This window comes from Anabrus simplex, chromosome 2 (assembly GCF_040414725.1).
Source record: "Anabrus simplex isolate iqAnaSimp1 chromosome 2, ASM4041472v1, whole genome shotgun sequence".
In the NCBI taxonomy this organism is placed as follows: Eukaryota; Metazoa; Arthropoda; class Insecta; order Orthoptera; family Tettigoniidae; genus Anabrus; species Anabrus simplex.
The window spans coordinates 1,000,574,336-1,000,590,803 of NC_090266.1; the positions used below are offsets into that span (position 1 = coordinate 1,000,574,336).

At 40.5% G+C, this 16,468-nt stretch overlaps 1 protein-coding gene across 2 annotated transcripts in view; it reads right to left on the reverse strand.

The window, feature by feature from the left end:
* SrpRbeta (signal recognition particle receptor beta) overlaps window positions 1-16,468 on the reverse strand; it is a 292,551-nt gene that overhangs the window by 180,502 nt on the left and 95,581 nt on the right. For both annotated transcript variants that reach the window (XM_067139629.2, XM_067139627.2), the window contains exon 2: window positions 15,746-15,912. In XM_067139629.2, coding sequence (XP_066995730.1) covers window positions 15,746-15,912 — 167 coding nt within the window. The remainder of the gene's footprint in view (window positions 1-15,745; window positions 15,913-16,468) is intronic.

Below are 16,468 nucleotides of genomic sequence, written 5' to 3' on the forward strand. Positions count from 1 at the left end.
TAAATGCTGTTTAGCAAACATTTTCAGCATGTTCATTATAAAATAATACATATACTGTATAAGATTAAAACATTATAAAATCTAAAAATTCATACTTTTTACCCAAAATGGCTTAAAACCTCCCCTTAAGTTAACCCATTAGGCAGAGATACTTCATCTTGAACATCAGCATATAACACTGTTACATTATTCAATCTTCATCCAAATAAGATTGTACCAGGGATACACCTTCCCTGGGTATTTAAACTGTGCGCCTTCTCTACTATGACTATCTCTGACAGTGATTAAGAACCTTCAAGACTTTCATCTCCGATGGTTAGATGGCTCTGGCATCGATTTTCTAGGAATCTCTGATGGGCTAAGTCCTAGTTAATCACCAGAGAAATTAAATTTGTTATAGTTAGCAATCCTTTTTACTGGTTACTGTTTTTTTATGTGCCTAAGTTTTCAACACTTCACCTACGTCCTACTCTAATGCAATCTGCCAACCACAGGCCTGTAATTAAGATCTCTAACCAATCAGAACTCAGGTCAGTGAATGGAAATTAAGCCTATCAGCAGTCTGCGGATCTATTTAAGGGGAGCGCTTTTGAGCCGTCTTGTCTGATTTGCTCCGATGATTGAGTACATGACTTGACAGAGGTTAGAGGGGCCAGGAGGTGGCCGGCTTGAAGGATATCCAGAGTTGTAATGGCAGAATTTACCTAAATATGTGATTGTACCGGAGTGTGTCCCGAGTGGAAGATTTCAATGGTTTTCCTTAAAATATAATATGTAATCTTTTCATTTTTTGCTGAAATGTAGGATCTTCTGCGCAGTCTTCATGATCAATTTTTATTTCTCACTGTGAAAATATTTAATGTAAGGGAAGATGAGTGGTTACCCTCAGACCTCTCCCCTTCTACTTTTGAGCTGAGTGACTAAAGATATTTTTAACCTCTAAATTTTGAAAATTTGTATTGGCCTTTAAACGTTCCCCTTTTTTTTTTTTAGCAAGAATTAGCCTCTATGTCATTGGGCCTTAAGCCTACTTAGGTTCTTGTATTTTCCTGAATGTTCTTTAAAGGAGTGCTGGTGTTCCGCTTCCTTCCCATTTGTTAATGGTCTACATTTGCTGTAAACTTTTTTCTTTCATACTTAAGGCTCAGTGGGATGGGAAATATGCCCCTGTATATTCATTAGGGTTTTGCGGATAACAGTGTCTACATTTAGGTTCCCTTGGGGAAGAGTACTTCACCCGTTTGTGAAGTGTTGTAATTGATAAGCGCACTATGGGGAACCTGTGTATGAACAAGATGAAGTGGGGTCACCCAATTGGTTTCTAGTGTAACAGAGAATGTAACAAGCGACATATCGCTTTATTGGCTAGCCTCTATGTATTTGGAGCTCAGACTCCAGAAGACTTTAGGAGCAGTTATGCTCTTTCATATGTAGGTTAATGACTGGGAATTTCTTTCAATTAAACTTGTACCTGATTAAGGACTTCTAAGTCAAATGTATTGTAATGTATTGTTTCAACTGCTTCTTGTTAAATCATTAAATTACTCTATCTGGATTTTAAGAGAGGAAAAAAAGAAAATTTCCAACTTTGTTAAGGTAAATTGTTACTCCAAGAGGTCCCGTCTAGCCATTCATCTGACGCACTTCCTTACCTCTGTGTTGCACGATAAATCCCTGTAACAAAGATTATTGACATACAAGGTTTAGGTCCTCTAGAGAACTTTTTTTCCCTGAAGTTTAATTATTAATGTTATTTGCTTTACGTCCCACTAACTACTCTTTAAGGTCTTCGGAGACGCCGAGGTGTCGGAATTTAGTCCCGCAGGAGTTCTTTTACGTGCCAGTAAATCTACCGACACGGGGCTGTCGTATTTGAGCACCTTCAAATACCACCGGACTGAGCCAGGATTGAACCTGCCAAGTTGGGGTTAGAAGGCCAGCGCCTTAACCGTCTGAGCCACTCAGCCGGCCCCTGAAGTTTTATACACATAATACGTACATAATGGCATCTCATACTTGCAATTCATTTCTTGTGATTAAGAATGCTTCCACTTGCACAAACAAATTTAATTAACTCTTGAAATAATCAGTCCTAGTCAAGAGAAAGTTCAAGAATATTTCATGAAACTCTGTTGATATATCTTCATTTCTGCTCGTTATACCGGTTTAGGTAATCAAATTATACCATTAAAACACCAGCTTCTTCACACACATCCATTTATTACGAGCTGTTGACTACAACTGACTTTCACACACATTAAGCAATACAAAAGTTCAAAGAACAAAAGCAACCGAAGATAAACCACTCCACTCAATTATCTGAGTTACCGACACATAACCTCAATGTTGTATTCGTCAAAACTATATACACATGACATTTTATTTTTTATGAGAAAACCACACTGCCAACAAACTCCACTCGAGTGTTATAGACAGGACTTGAATTGTTTGCATGAAACTATATTAATGCTATCCATCACAATGAGTTGAGTTTAGAAGAATTTTTGCTTCAGTTACAGGTAACCAAAGAATGAATGTACAGTGTGTTCTGAAAATCCAAGGCAAGACTACATACTGTTCTTATTGTGAGCAATATGACAGAAATCTACACATATAAAATTAATTTAAAATTAATTAAATCTGTAATGAAAAACAGAAAATGTAAAAAAAATGAAAAAAATACATGAACACAAAAAGCAACATTCAAGTCACTTATGAAATAATTCCTGCCACACGATATAATTTTATTTCTCTAATATTAATTACCAGGATGCACATTACTGCAAATGTAAAGTTTATATTCATAATCAATGCCACCAATTTTGTTAAGATGTGAAATAAATTGGGAAACCTGGATATCACTAGTTGGAAGCATGCATGCGGCAGAGTAGGATTAGTAATTGTATTAATTTCTTAATTTACTGTTGCTAATTTAATAAGTAGTTACTTGATTTTTTCCAAGATAATGTTAGAATAGTACAGCAAGCATTTATCTCACTTTACTGTAAATATTTAGTAGTAAATTGTTATGAAGTCAAAGAAATGTAACCTCATTAGGGCTGGCTGCATAAAGACATCTGACCAGAGATCAATTTAGAACCTAGTTCTGAAAATGAACAGAGATTACGAATTTGTCGCGTTGTACAAAACTGAACTCTGTTTAAGCATGTGTAGTTCAAATGTAATCTGAGTTCAGATAAGTAGACATTGCAACACTGCAAAACAAATAAAATACAAAATAACTTTGCCTGTTGGATAATACTTAAATGGTGGGATTGAGCTGGCCGTGACTGTCCACAAATGAACATCGTTTGCATCATGTAGTGGAATTTCTTCACATATGCTTTTCTTGCAGCGAACACAGGTGAAGGAAAAATGGATATCCGACTTCCCTCAGTCAACCTTGTTTTTTCTTTCTTTTTTCTGATCCCGACGGTATTAGGTTTGAGAAGCCTAATGAGTCTTTCATATGGCCTTCGTGGCTGTTCTCTTTTATTTTATACATTCTTTGAAGAATCGATTAGTGTTAAGAAGGGGGGATTGCAAAGTTGCATTAGCCCGTTCGGTCTTGTGTGGCTTAATATCACGCCAGGATAAAAATGTTGTCACATACAGCCCATCGCATGTCCGTTTTTCCTTTACAGTTCCGGTTACCTATAGCGATGTTAAAGGTGTTAAATCATACATTTGGTCATAGTGCTTTTATGAGCACAGCAGAGCGAACACGTAGCTGTCTGGAAAAGGTGAAACCTGGTGCGGGCACATAGCTTATTCCTGTTGAATAGCACCAAGGGATCTGCTAAAGACTTAACATCCCCATCCCACAGACTAATCACCACCAACAGCGTCATATGCCCTCTATCGATATAAACACTGCGGAGAGATTTGGGATTGAATCCAGGCTTTGGCACGCAATCTAGTGATTAGAAATTGTATACCACCACCTCTCCTTCCCTGTTGGCCAACATTCTGATAGTGAAACTTTTTCGACCAACGGGACTCGAAGTAGCTAACCACGGTATCAGACCACATAGACTTGATGCCTCAACGATTATGGCCGCCAGGTGAGCTGCACTGTAAATTGCAGAGTATTTTACACAATTTATTACTGTAGGTAATTTCCTGTTCCCCTCATACCCTGAAAATGAAATAAATAAGTATCACTGAATAAGTTAATATTGTTTATATGTACAGAAATGTTACATTCTTCACATAATATGTAAATATGTAATATTACTTAAAATACGTACGAATATGTAAAATGAAACCCAAGTATAAACCATATCAGAACCACAATTGGTAGACATTTTTAGTGGTCTACAAGTAAAGGAATGAAATATGTAATTACACAAGAATCCAGCCCCTAGTAAAAATACAGTAAAACCTTGTTAATTCGAAGTCATTGGAATGCAAAAATCGGACTTCGAATTAACCGTCACATCGTAATTCACAAATGCCAACCCTTGCAGCATCACAAAGTATTCTGAGACCTGTAACGGCATGCAATTAACCTTGATTCACAGTTTAAACCTCTCAAATACCACGAGGAAAAAAAAAATATCTATCCTATGAAAAGATAATGATGAGGTACGAAATGAAATGGCAACAAAAAGTTCAAAATCGTCCACTGCCCAAAATAAAAAAAATCATGAAGAATGAATGGATGGACATGAACCCAAAAAACAAAACAAACAAAAAAACAGTGGATCCAACTAAAAAAAGATCATAAATAATAGTATTACCGACCAAGGGACCACTTACAAAGCATAATCCTGAATCAAGGATGCTTGATGTCTAAAGGGGTCCATAATCCAGGTCTAAGGCCCCTCAGAATGGTACATGTCGCAAGTAAAGTAGAACCATGGTATTTGTCATGTTGGGGTACTAATCAAAAGTAGCGAAGACTCAGGGAGTTCCACACATGATGGTACTACTCACATGTATTGTACGCCATACAGGTAACGCAGACCCATGGTGTTCTCACACAATGGCGCCACTCATAGCCAATGCAAACCGATGGGGTTCCTCACCTAGGTGTACTAATCACGGGGGCCGGTATTCCCGTGGTGTTCCTCACATAGTGGGTACTAATCACAGGCAACGCAGACCCACGGTGTCACTCATAAACTGGTACAATTCACAGGCTACGCCCAGATCCGTGGTGTTGCTCACATGGGTACGACTCAAGGGTACTGGAAACCCACAGTGACTCTCTCTCTGCTACTACTAAGCACAAACCTATTGAGTACCTAACATAGTGGCACTACTCGCAAGTAAAGGCAACCCATGGTGTTCCCCGCATGATGGTACTAATCAAAAGTAGGGTCATGGTTCTCATACAATCCCTTGGTCGCCCCTTTTAGTCGCCTCTCACGACAGGCAGGGGATACCGTGGGTGTATTTTTCGTCTGCGTCCCCCACCCACAGGGGGTAGAGAGAGAGAGAATAAAGAAGAAAGAAGGAATCCGTCACTTCGAAAAATGAAGTAACAGACGAAGAAAGGCAAGGGCCACGAAGGGCGTGAAAATGAAAGACTCCCTAGGCCTCAAATGCTCTAATACCGTCGGGGTCGGAAAAGAACAAGAGTTGACCAAGGGAGGTCGGACAGGATAGACGAAAGTGAGGAGCCTGGCACAAGTAAGTGGAAGCAATGCCAAGACTCAGCTAAGGGCCCCGTGGTCGCCAATCCACACTCCCAAGTTGAGAGCCCCTTGAGCCCTTGTTAGTCACCTCTTACGACAGGCAGGGGATACCGCGGGAGTATTCTACTTGTGCGTCCCCCACCCGCAGGGGGTCCTATGAAAAGACTAGGATACCGTAGGTCAATAGTGATACAGAAAAAAAATCCAAAATATATCCAGAAAAAAAGTCCAAAATATATCCATCCATCAACGTGCATTTACAGTATTCAAATAATGCACTTGGATAACTCACCGGCAAACATAACCTCACACAATGAAATTAAAAAAAAATAAATAAATTCAAAGACGAGGAATAATCTATACTGGCTCCCTGGTGCAAGTGCTTTATTCATTAGATTACTGTACTGTACCATTTTAGATGCCTTTTACTTGCACGGAAAGTACCCAATACCCTTAAAACATCGTGGCTTATTGAACTTTATTATGATGAGGCGAGAAAGTCTCTCGCTTCTGTCTGCATTACAACACAGTACAGTATGATTTGCCGCCATGCCACTTGTCTCATTTTCAGTCAAAATGTATTCTCCGCCACGAATGTTTGTCAGTGGAAACTCCCTGGTTAACACGTTCCCTGCGGCAGTGAATTTTGATGGCTTTATTTTACACTGTATCTGCAGAAAAACTCAGAGCAAGAGCTGAGGTTCTTAACAAAGTTGGATGGGCTCCCCATTTGCTTGAGCCAAGTTTACGGAGGATGTTATTTCGGGCTAAGACTTTCTGTCCAGAATTAACACAGTGTTTCTTGTATGTTAAGGTCCGGTCTAAAGTGACACCCAGGTACCTAGGTGTAAAACAATGCTCCAGTCGCTTACCCTCCCACGTCACGCACAGCTGTCTAGTAGCTTCTCGATTTCGAAGATGAAATGCACACACCTGGGTCTTAGTCGGGTTTTGTAGTAGCCGGTTCTTCTGATAGTACACTGAAAGTTCCTTAAGTGCATTTCAGTGGTTTGAAAGTCGTCGCACTGGACAGCTAAAGCCAGGTCATCGGCATAAATGAAGCTTCTTGTATAGGAAGGCCTTGGCTGGTCATTTGTGTAGATGATAAAGAGGATTGGCGAGAGGACACTGCCCTGAGGAAGTCCGTTCCGTTGGTCCCTCCACCTACTGCACTTTCCTTGAAACTCAACAAAGAACCGGCGATTCTGCAGGAGAGTTTCAACAATCTTCGTGAAACCATAGTCTCTGGTGAAGTTATAGAGCTTGGTGATCAAAGTTCTATGGTGCACTGTGTCGTATGCTGCCGTAAGGTCCACAAATACCACACCTGTGATTTTACGTCTTTCAAACCCATCCTCTATGTGCTGAGTTAAATTGAGCACCTGTGAAGTACAATTCCTTCCAGATCTAAAGCCCGCCTGTTCTGGAATAAGAAGGTGATCTACTTTAGATGTGTGGCGCTCAAGTAGGATCCTCTCAAATATCTTATATAGGTGACAAAGTAATGATATTTGCCTGTAGCTCTTAGGATCTAATGGATCCTTACCTGGCTTCAAAATAGCTATCACTCTAGACTTCCTCCATACCTTAGGTATCTGTTTACTCTGCAGGCAATTGTTTAGAAAATCAACAACCCACTTCCTTGCTCTGGAACCAAAATGTTTTATTTGTTCCACTCTCATATCATCCAGACCTGTAGCCTTGCCATTTTATGAAGAAAAATATTTACTACACACAAAAAGAAAAAAACAACAACAGATGTTTAGAGTTCAAACGAAACAAAAAGTACTGTAACACCACTTACTTATATTTTTCAGAAAAGTCATAAAGTAAAATTACTGATTTTAAGAAGAAATAAAACACAAACACTGTCACTGTGGGTTTTACACTGTCACTGGCACTTTTTCACACGAGTTTCACTGAAGCACTCTATACTTTTTGATAGACTTCGTAGCAGTTTGATATTGCTCATTGCTATTACTGCTGCTGCCGTCCTCTTTATTATATCTTTCGTGAAGCAGTTTCCGGAGGTCTGCAAAGATAGTTGAAATTATTAGCAATTTTTGGGGACAATAGTTCAGAGGACATGTCTGTGGCAGCGACTCTGCCACCCCTTCTGAATATCATGTGAACCGTTTTGTCCATGTTTAACTGGAAATTGTTTCTTTTTGCCCAGGATACCAATAGATCCCAGCATTTCTGTAAGTCTTCTAAATTGGAAGAGCCAAGTATGTAGAGAGATTTGCCCTTTAAATCCCTTCAGTATTTTCATGTCTGCAGTAATCAGGTTGAATAAGAGCGGATAATCGGGGCACCCTGTAGAACACCCCTTGTCTGGATGATAGGTTGGGAGGACTGAAGATTGTCTCTTACAATGATGTACTATCCTGTAAGAGGTTTACATCGCGGCTAACGCTACGTAAAAGGCCAAGACAGAATATGAGAAATGTCGGGCTAGTGACCAAACCACTGGTCTGAATTGGTTAGATCTGGCTAGTGACAAGACCATTGGGTTGGTGGTAAGCAAAAGTGGTCTGGAGGCATAAGCTCTGAGGTTAGAGCCACAAAGCAGCCAGTAGGCCTCTAGCATCCCCTGGGACAGTATTGGATAATGACAAGGCTATTGTGATCCACCGAAAACCACTGACAGTGACAGTGACAGGTTAGGTTGTGATCCACTGAAAAGTACTGATGGTGACAGGTCAGGTTGTGATCCACGATCACTGGGTTAGGTTAGGATCGCTGCAACAGAATTTCTAATTGACCGACTGTTGTCATTGAAACCGCTGTTTGTGACAATGACTCAATGCAATAAACATAAAAATAGAATCAATTTTTGGTCTATCAAGGTTTCATCAGGTAGAAACATCAGGAACTGGCAAACCAACAACATACATACATACATAATTTACAGAAAATAGTAAAATAGGACATTATGGTACCAATTGTTCTTTACGGAATGGAAATAAAATCCAGTCAACTATATTTGCAGTGAACTACGATTTATGAACGATAACAGGCAGGATGATCAACATCACCAATGTATGTTCTGGACTATTTCGGCCGATTGCAGAAATGATGACTAGTTTTAAGCCTTAGACAACGTCTCCCTAAACAATGACTAAATCAAGCATGATCTTCCATTGCATAAACAATGTTCAGCTGGTGTTTAACTAGACATCATTTAAACTTTCAATGTCTGTCTGTTAGGTCATCAGCCCAGAGGCTGGTTGGATCCTCAAATAGCACCACCAAAGGCTATGCAGTCATAGGAAAACCACAAAAACCAATGGCAGTACTTAAATGAGGCATACTAGGCAAGACGAGGAGTGAGGTAGTTTGCCATTGCTTTCCTCGCTGGGCCAGGCAGTGCTATTGTAGCACGACTGACCCTATGAGCAACACCTTTCATAACACTCAGACGCACTGGTTGTGCTCTGGATGCCATTACTCAGCACGACCCACACCCAAGCAGCTTCCATATTGTCACAGCCATGGGTGAGACTGGGACTTCAGTGGAAGCTACACTTTGCTCTGGCCTGTGCCAAGAGATGGATGCAAAAGTACTGCATCCACCAAGAAATGACAGCAGGCAGAAACTTTCAATATTGGTTTGAAAATGGAGATAGAAGTATCTTTCATGCTACTCTTTGCTTGTCGCAACCAATGAAATTCATCGGTGCACAGGCCGAACTCCTGTCAGCTGCTTGTCTTCCTACACATCACTCATATATGGCTAAAGCATGAGCATTACTTGCCCACAGATAAGAATATCGCTTTTGGTGAAAATTACATATCATAATATTTCAACACTAAAGCGACATGCCACTGTACAGGGAAGTGAAGCTTTGATTATAGCGTTGTTATGGTGAGTGTAATGTACTCGTAAATAGCTTCGATGAAGAAAAAGGAAACAATAGTAATGTGTAACCGAACGTGTTGTACAGGCCATATAGATGTAGCTTGCATTCTGGAGATCATAGGTTCGAAACGCATCAACGGCAGCACTGAAGATTGTTTTCTGTAGTTTTCCTACTTTTACACCAGGCAAAGACTAGGGCTGTCATTATGGCCACCGCTCTTCTTTCCCAGTCCTCCTCTTTAAACAATAATCATCAACACTTGCTTTTTCCTATCTCATAGTTGCCAAAAACTTATCTGAATTAGCGGGACGATTATAGGCCTATATAAAAAACACATACAACCTACTTTTGAGTTTCCACTATTATGTGTGCTTACTTTGCAGTAAATATAAGCGAATCCCTCCCAGCTGATGTATGTGACAGCCCTCTGACAATTGAGACAAGTAATTCAGACATGTATGTAGTCGAAGTGACCTATAATTCCATTGAAATTATCCTATGTACAGTATAATAAAATATATCTGTTACCAAGAATTGTATTCCAGTTGGCAGTTACCGGACTGTCCCTTTGTCAGTCTCAAGAAACAAGCCTCTTGAAAAGCGAAATATTATTTTAAGCTCTACCTCCCCGTACATTTCAAACGAACTGCTGCGATTTCGCAGCGGGCGACACACAGAGAGGCCGTCGGACCAACCTTTTTTCCCAGAATCGTCTCAACATGATAATACAAATTACATGTTTCATGGTACATAACCTCTGCTTGTGATTTGCTCCTCTCATCTGAGGTTAAACAGTGTTCTCGGCAGTGTTTAAACATGGCCGGTTGAACATCAGTTTTAGAGAGTGTCTAAGTGATATATGTCTCTGCAATGTGGCAGCCATACTTAGGCATTGTTTAACTGTAAACATCGTCTAAACACAGTTTCTGCAATCGGCCCTTTCTATTTAAAAACATTGAAATTGTCCTCATACTGTAATTTTTGTTGAATATATATGTGGCTGAAATGAAGGTGGATAAGCTACAAGATTTCCTTCCTTCTATACGAGGAATGTGTCATGGTAATGAAACTCGTGATCTAGGTTTCATGTAATCATTTCTCAACGTTACGTTGATAGCAATTCAGTCACGTACGACAGTGGAATAAATAAACATTAATATTTCTTTGACTTCAGGGACATCTTTTGCGGTAAATACAAATTATTCGCAATGCCATCTGTCTTAATGGTAATGTATTTTGTATCCAGCCGGTATGAGTGGCTCAGACGGTTGAGGCGCTGGCCTTCTGAACCCAACTTGGCAGGTTTGATTCTGGCTCAGTCCGGTGGTATCTGAAGGTGATTAAATACATCAGCCTCGTGTCTGTAGATTTATTGGCATGTTAAAGAACTCCTGTGGGACCAAATTCCAGCACCCCGGCATCTCCAAAAACCGTAAAAGTAGTTAGTGGGACATAAAGCCAATAACATTACTACTAATTTGTACCCATATAGCCTACGACTTTTAAATCTTTACTTGACAAGAGAAATATTAGTGAAGTAGCAAAGACTAGAGACTTCGAGATCGGTGGCTCAAATCGACCCGTCACCAGGAATTTACAACAGACAAGTTAAATTTGTGTAAAATGCAAATTTATGATGTAAATAAATATGAGTTAGGATAAGAGGATACGAGTGGAGTGATGGTGGCAGGAGAAGGAGAGTGAAGATATAAGAGTACTGGTAAAACTATTCACTAATTTTAGTTTCTCCCGACCCGAGATCTCTACTACCCAGGCAGGTCATACATGTGCCAGCGCATCCTGGCCTTGTTCCGGTATAGCCAAGACTTTTCATTAGTGTGTGCTCAAGCTCAATCAGCATTAGAAAAGTTGCCTAACTTTTCTCATCACAGCTGTTACAATGGGAGCATCACTCAAAATCTGCCATATTCTTGAATATGTCAATCACATCGCTGAGATCAACTGAACTTGTATAGTTTCTCTTTATACTCAATAAAATTAATGACTCCATCTCTCTTTTTGTGTAACCCACAGCTTACTCTTTGCAATGTTCAATTTTGGGAACACTCTTTCACATAAACTTGTTATTAGGATTATAGAAAATGTTACTAAACATCCTCTATCACCAAGCAACTAACCATCATTCCTTCAAAGTGTTATCTGTACTACCCTTCACCACAGTGGTATTTGAAGGTGCTCAAATACATCAGCCTTGTGTCAGTAGAAAATAACTGGCCCATTAAAGATCTCTGCTGGGATAAAATTCCGGCACCTCAACATCTCTGAAAACCGTACAAGTAGTTGGTGGGACGTAAAATCAATAACATTATTAGTAAAATTTTCCCATTTTGTCTAGTTTTGAAAGAGCAACTTGTTGATCTATCTTATGAAAAACTACCCATCCTTCACTGTGGTAAATAATGATGTCAGGCGATAACTGAAGTAGCAGAGAATATAGACCCTTCCATTTATGCTTGCCAGAGACCCACCCACCTACCTCTAGAAGTAATCTTGCTTACACAGAAGAATTAAAATGAGACTGTATAAATGTGCCAAATGCTGCCATTTTCTGTGTTGCTACTGACCGGGTATGAAAGGCAAGTTTGCAATCACTTGCGATAGAGCTCGTATAATGTCTGGCTGTGGGGCTGACACACTGTCAAAGAAGCGCCCACTTTGAAAATGCAAATCAAAGATCCTGCCAGTCAGCGAACCTACCCTACACAGGCCAATGATCTAACCAAACCAGACCACCCAAACAGCCCTGGCCGTGCTGAGTGGCTCAGACGGTTGAGGCGCTGGCCTTCTGACCCCAACTTGGTAGGTTCGATCCTGGCTCAGTCCGGTGGTATTTGAAGGTGCTCAAATACGTCAGCCTCGTGTCGGTAGATTTACTGGCACGTAAAAGAACTCCCGCAGGACTAAATTCCGGCACCTCGGCGTCTCCGAAGACCTTAAAATAGTAGTTAGTGGGACGTAAAGCAAATAACATTATTATTATTAAACAGCCCTGATCTACGCTTCTTTTTTTTGCTTCACGTCGCACCGACACAGATAGGTCTTATGGCGACGATGGGACAGGGAGGGGCTAGGAGTGGGAAGGAAGCGGCCGTTGCCTTAATTAAGGTACAGTCCCAGCATTTGCCTGGTGTGAAAATGGGAAACCACGGAAAACCATCTTCAGGGCTGCCGACAGTGGGGTTCGAACCTACTATCTCCCGAATACTGGATACTGGCCGCACTTAAACGACTGCAGCTATCGAGCTCGGTGATCTACACTTCGGACTGAAACCCTAGTGACAGATCTCCTATGAATTGTTTCCCTAGTTCTTTTTTAAAAATTATATCAATGAATTTGGAAATTTAATGAACATCTCCCTTGGTGAATTGTACCAATCCCTAATTCCTCATCCTATAAACGAATATCTGCCCCAATTTATTTGTCTACTGATGTCATTCCACACCATTTTCCAGTTGATGCCTCAGAATATACCGCTTAGTGGAGCAGCTAGTCTCCTTGCTCTCTAGTCTACCTGGCCTAAAGTTTGCAATACTTCTATACCACTACCTTGCAGTAAATGCTTGAGTAGAGACAAAGGAGGACATCATTAAGATAAGTTTCAGATTGCAAGTTCCTAAGTATTAAACAGAAATAAACAAATATTCTAAATATTTGAGTGTGATTTGATAGAATCTAATGATGATCTTTCAAAAACGAAATACGTCATTCTTTGTTAAATTCTTTATTTTTTGCTCAATAATCTGTTTTTATAGGTATGTTATAGTGTAATATTTATATTTAACTTGTGTGTTCAACAGACTGAAAAGCTTTTAAATTACACACCTTACTTCCACAAGCATTTCTCCCTACTTTTTTCGGAACAAGGCCAGAATTCTCCGGCACAGCTATGACCACGTACTTACGGGACCTCCTGGGTAGGAGGGGTTTCGGGTGGGGAGAAATTAAAACATACTGAAGAAATTTCGCCTTTACATTCTATCTCTTCACCTTCTTTCAACTCCCGCATGTACTTCACTGGCGTCCATTTAACCTAATTTATACGTACTTACTCCACTTACATATTCGCATACTATACTAATTTTACTTACCTGTTACAAATTCCTGGCGATAGGCCGTCTTGAACCAGCGATCTTCAACTCCGTAGTACGCCAGCTTATCCACTCAGCTAACGTGTTACTTGATAGTTTCACGTGTAAACGATGTATATATAGATACATATAGTACATTACCAGTAAAAGAGATGGCATCGCACAGTAATTAATATTTACCCCAAAAGATGACTGTCTTCTCTCTCTCAGCTGTTACCAACGGAACTTCTACAAGTAACAAAAATACCTCAAACTCAAATCACGAGTCTCATTACCGGCAGTGTGATTATTGTTTGAAGAGGGAGTACAACTAACAGACGAAAACAAACCAGTCGTGTGTCGTCTCTCCAGCTATGTTATAGTCGTGATTACTGTCTTAAGAGGAAGTAGGCCTACAACTAGACTAAAGCAACCGAGTTGTGTGTCCAGCTCTGTCACAGTCGTGATTATTGTTTTAAGAGGAAGTATTACTAGACAGAAACAATCGAGTCTTGTGTCCAGCCCTGTAATAGTCGTGATTATTGTTTTAAGACGATGTACAACTAGCCAAAACAATTAAAACTCCTGTTCGGTGCTGTATCCATACTAGTAATTATTATTTTAAGAGGGAGTGCATCTACGTAAACAAAGAAGTCCATCTTCTGTCCACTCCTCTGTCAATTTATGGTGAGTACCCATATATTCACATCCTTTCTCAGTGATTGCAGTATACTCGTATGTATAGTGTTGTCTTCCCACTCGTGATGTGATCACCAAAAGTGTACTTCCAACAACAGTCGCTGAATTAGCAATGCTGTCGCACCTAACCGAACCTAACCTGTCACTACCAGTGGTTTTCGGTGGATCACCCCGTTCAATTAGCAATGCTGTCGCACCTAACCAAACCTAACCTAACGTGTCACTATCAGTGGTTTTCGGTGGATCACAACCTAACCTATCACTATCAGTGGTTTTAGGCGGATCACAACCTAGCCTTCACTATCAGTGGTTTTCGGTGGATCACCCCGCTCAATTAGCAATACTGTATCACCTAATCAAACCTAACCTAACTTGTCACTACCAGTGGTTTTCGGTGGATTACAACCTAACCTGTCACTATCAGTGGTTTTCGGTGGATCACAACCTAACCTGTCACTATCAGTGGTTTTTGGTGAAACACAATTGCTTTCGTAAGTGATGCTAGAGGCCTGTTGGCCAGTTCGCGATTCTAACCCCCTTTGCTTGTCCCCAGACCAATGGTTTTGCCATTAGCCGGACCTAACCAAACCAGACCAATGCTTTTTGTACTCGCCGGACGTACTTAATACTCGGAAAGTTTTCGAGACATCAAGTAAGCCCCATGATATCGTACTGTTAATACCTATTTCACGAACCAACTAGTCAAGTTGTAACCCAATCTAGTGCCTGTAAATTGGGTTACGCAGTCTCAAAGAGCTAAATATAACAGAACATTAATTCATACATTTAGCGGCCGCTACACGTCCCTTCGAATTATCCACCATGTTTGCAAACATCAACTCGCCAAACACGTCATATAGACGCACAAACAGCGGCCGCGGACCCCGTGCTGGCGGATCCTGGACTTATACCCTCCTTTCTAACCTGCATCTCCTTCCTAATATCTTTCTTTCTCTAGACACCCGGCCATGCTACCACACTAAACGTCATAATATAATGTCTCTTTACCATTCCTTAATATCTTTAAAGGAACTCGGCGATTTGCACACTCAACAATGGTCTAAACAGACATATGCTGTTGTCCAGGGGATACTAGAGGTCTGTGGCCGCTTTGTGACTAACCTGGGTGCTTATGTCACTAGAACTATTTTGCTAGTTGTTTAATGAACGGTCTTGTCGCTGCCTCGTGGGGCTTGCACCCCCACACTCTTGCCATCCAAGTGTAATTCAACTTTTGTCCACTCTCAAACAAAGAATGCACTGCTGTGCAACATTTCTAATGTGTAAGTTAATGTACCAACGTTCACAGCCCTATTTACTGAATTTGACGGCATCAACGTGTGCCATGTTGGATTTCTAACCTATCTATTGGGAGTCCACAATTTCATCTTCAAGGCAAAATTAACACAAGAAACCATCCAAAAAACTGCTACATATATTCGGTCTACTTACATTTTTTACAATATAATCTCCTACATTTTCCTTGATCGATGTGTAGGTGTTCACAAACTTATCATGCAACAGGCGGGAAAATATCAAAGTTTTTCCAGAATCACTCAGTCCCAGGAGGAGGACTACTCTCCTACTAGTTTTCCTCCTGCTCCAAACAGCAACAATAACTGAAATGGAAAGTACAGACACATTATAATACTGCCAAAAGAATCAAATGAAAAAACGAAAAAACTTGTCAGAACAACATGCCTCCAATGTGCACTGCTTATAACAACGTAGAATAGAATATTCTGTTTACATCTACACAAGACTAAATCCTTGGCTACAAAGTTAAAGCTTCATTTCTCATCTTAATCATTTGACTGTCAGATGCCATGTTTTATTTTTCTGCTAGTGGCTTTACGTCGCACCGACACAGATAGATCTTATGGCGACGATGGGATAGGAAAGGGCTAGGAGTTAGAAGGAAGCGGCCGTGGCCTTAATTAAGGTAGGCCTACAGCATTTGCCTGATGTGAAAATGGGAAACCACAGAAAACCATCTTCAGGGCTGCCGACAGTGGGATTCGAACCCACTATCTCCTGGATGCAAGCTCACAGAGATGCCATGTTTAAAAGTGTTAAATTATTAATACCGCCTGTTGCCATTTCTTGATGGATGCAGTACTTTTGTATCCATATCTTGGCACAGGCCAGAGCAAAGTGTAGCTTCCACTGAAGTCC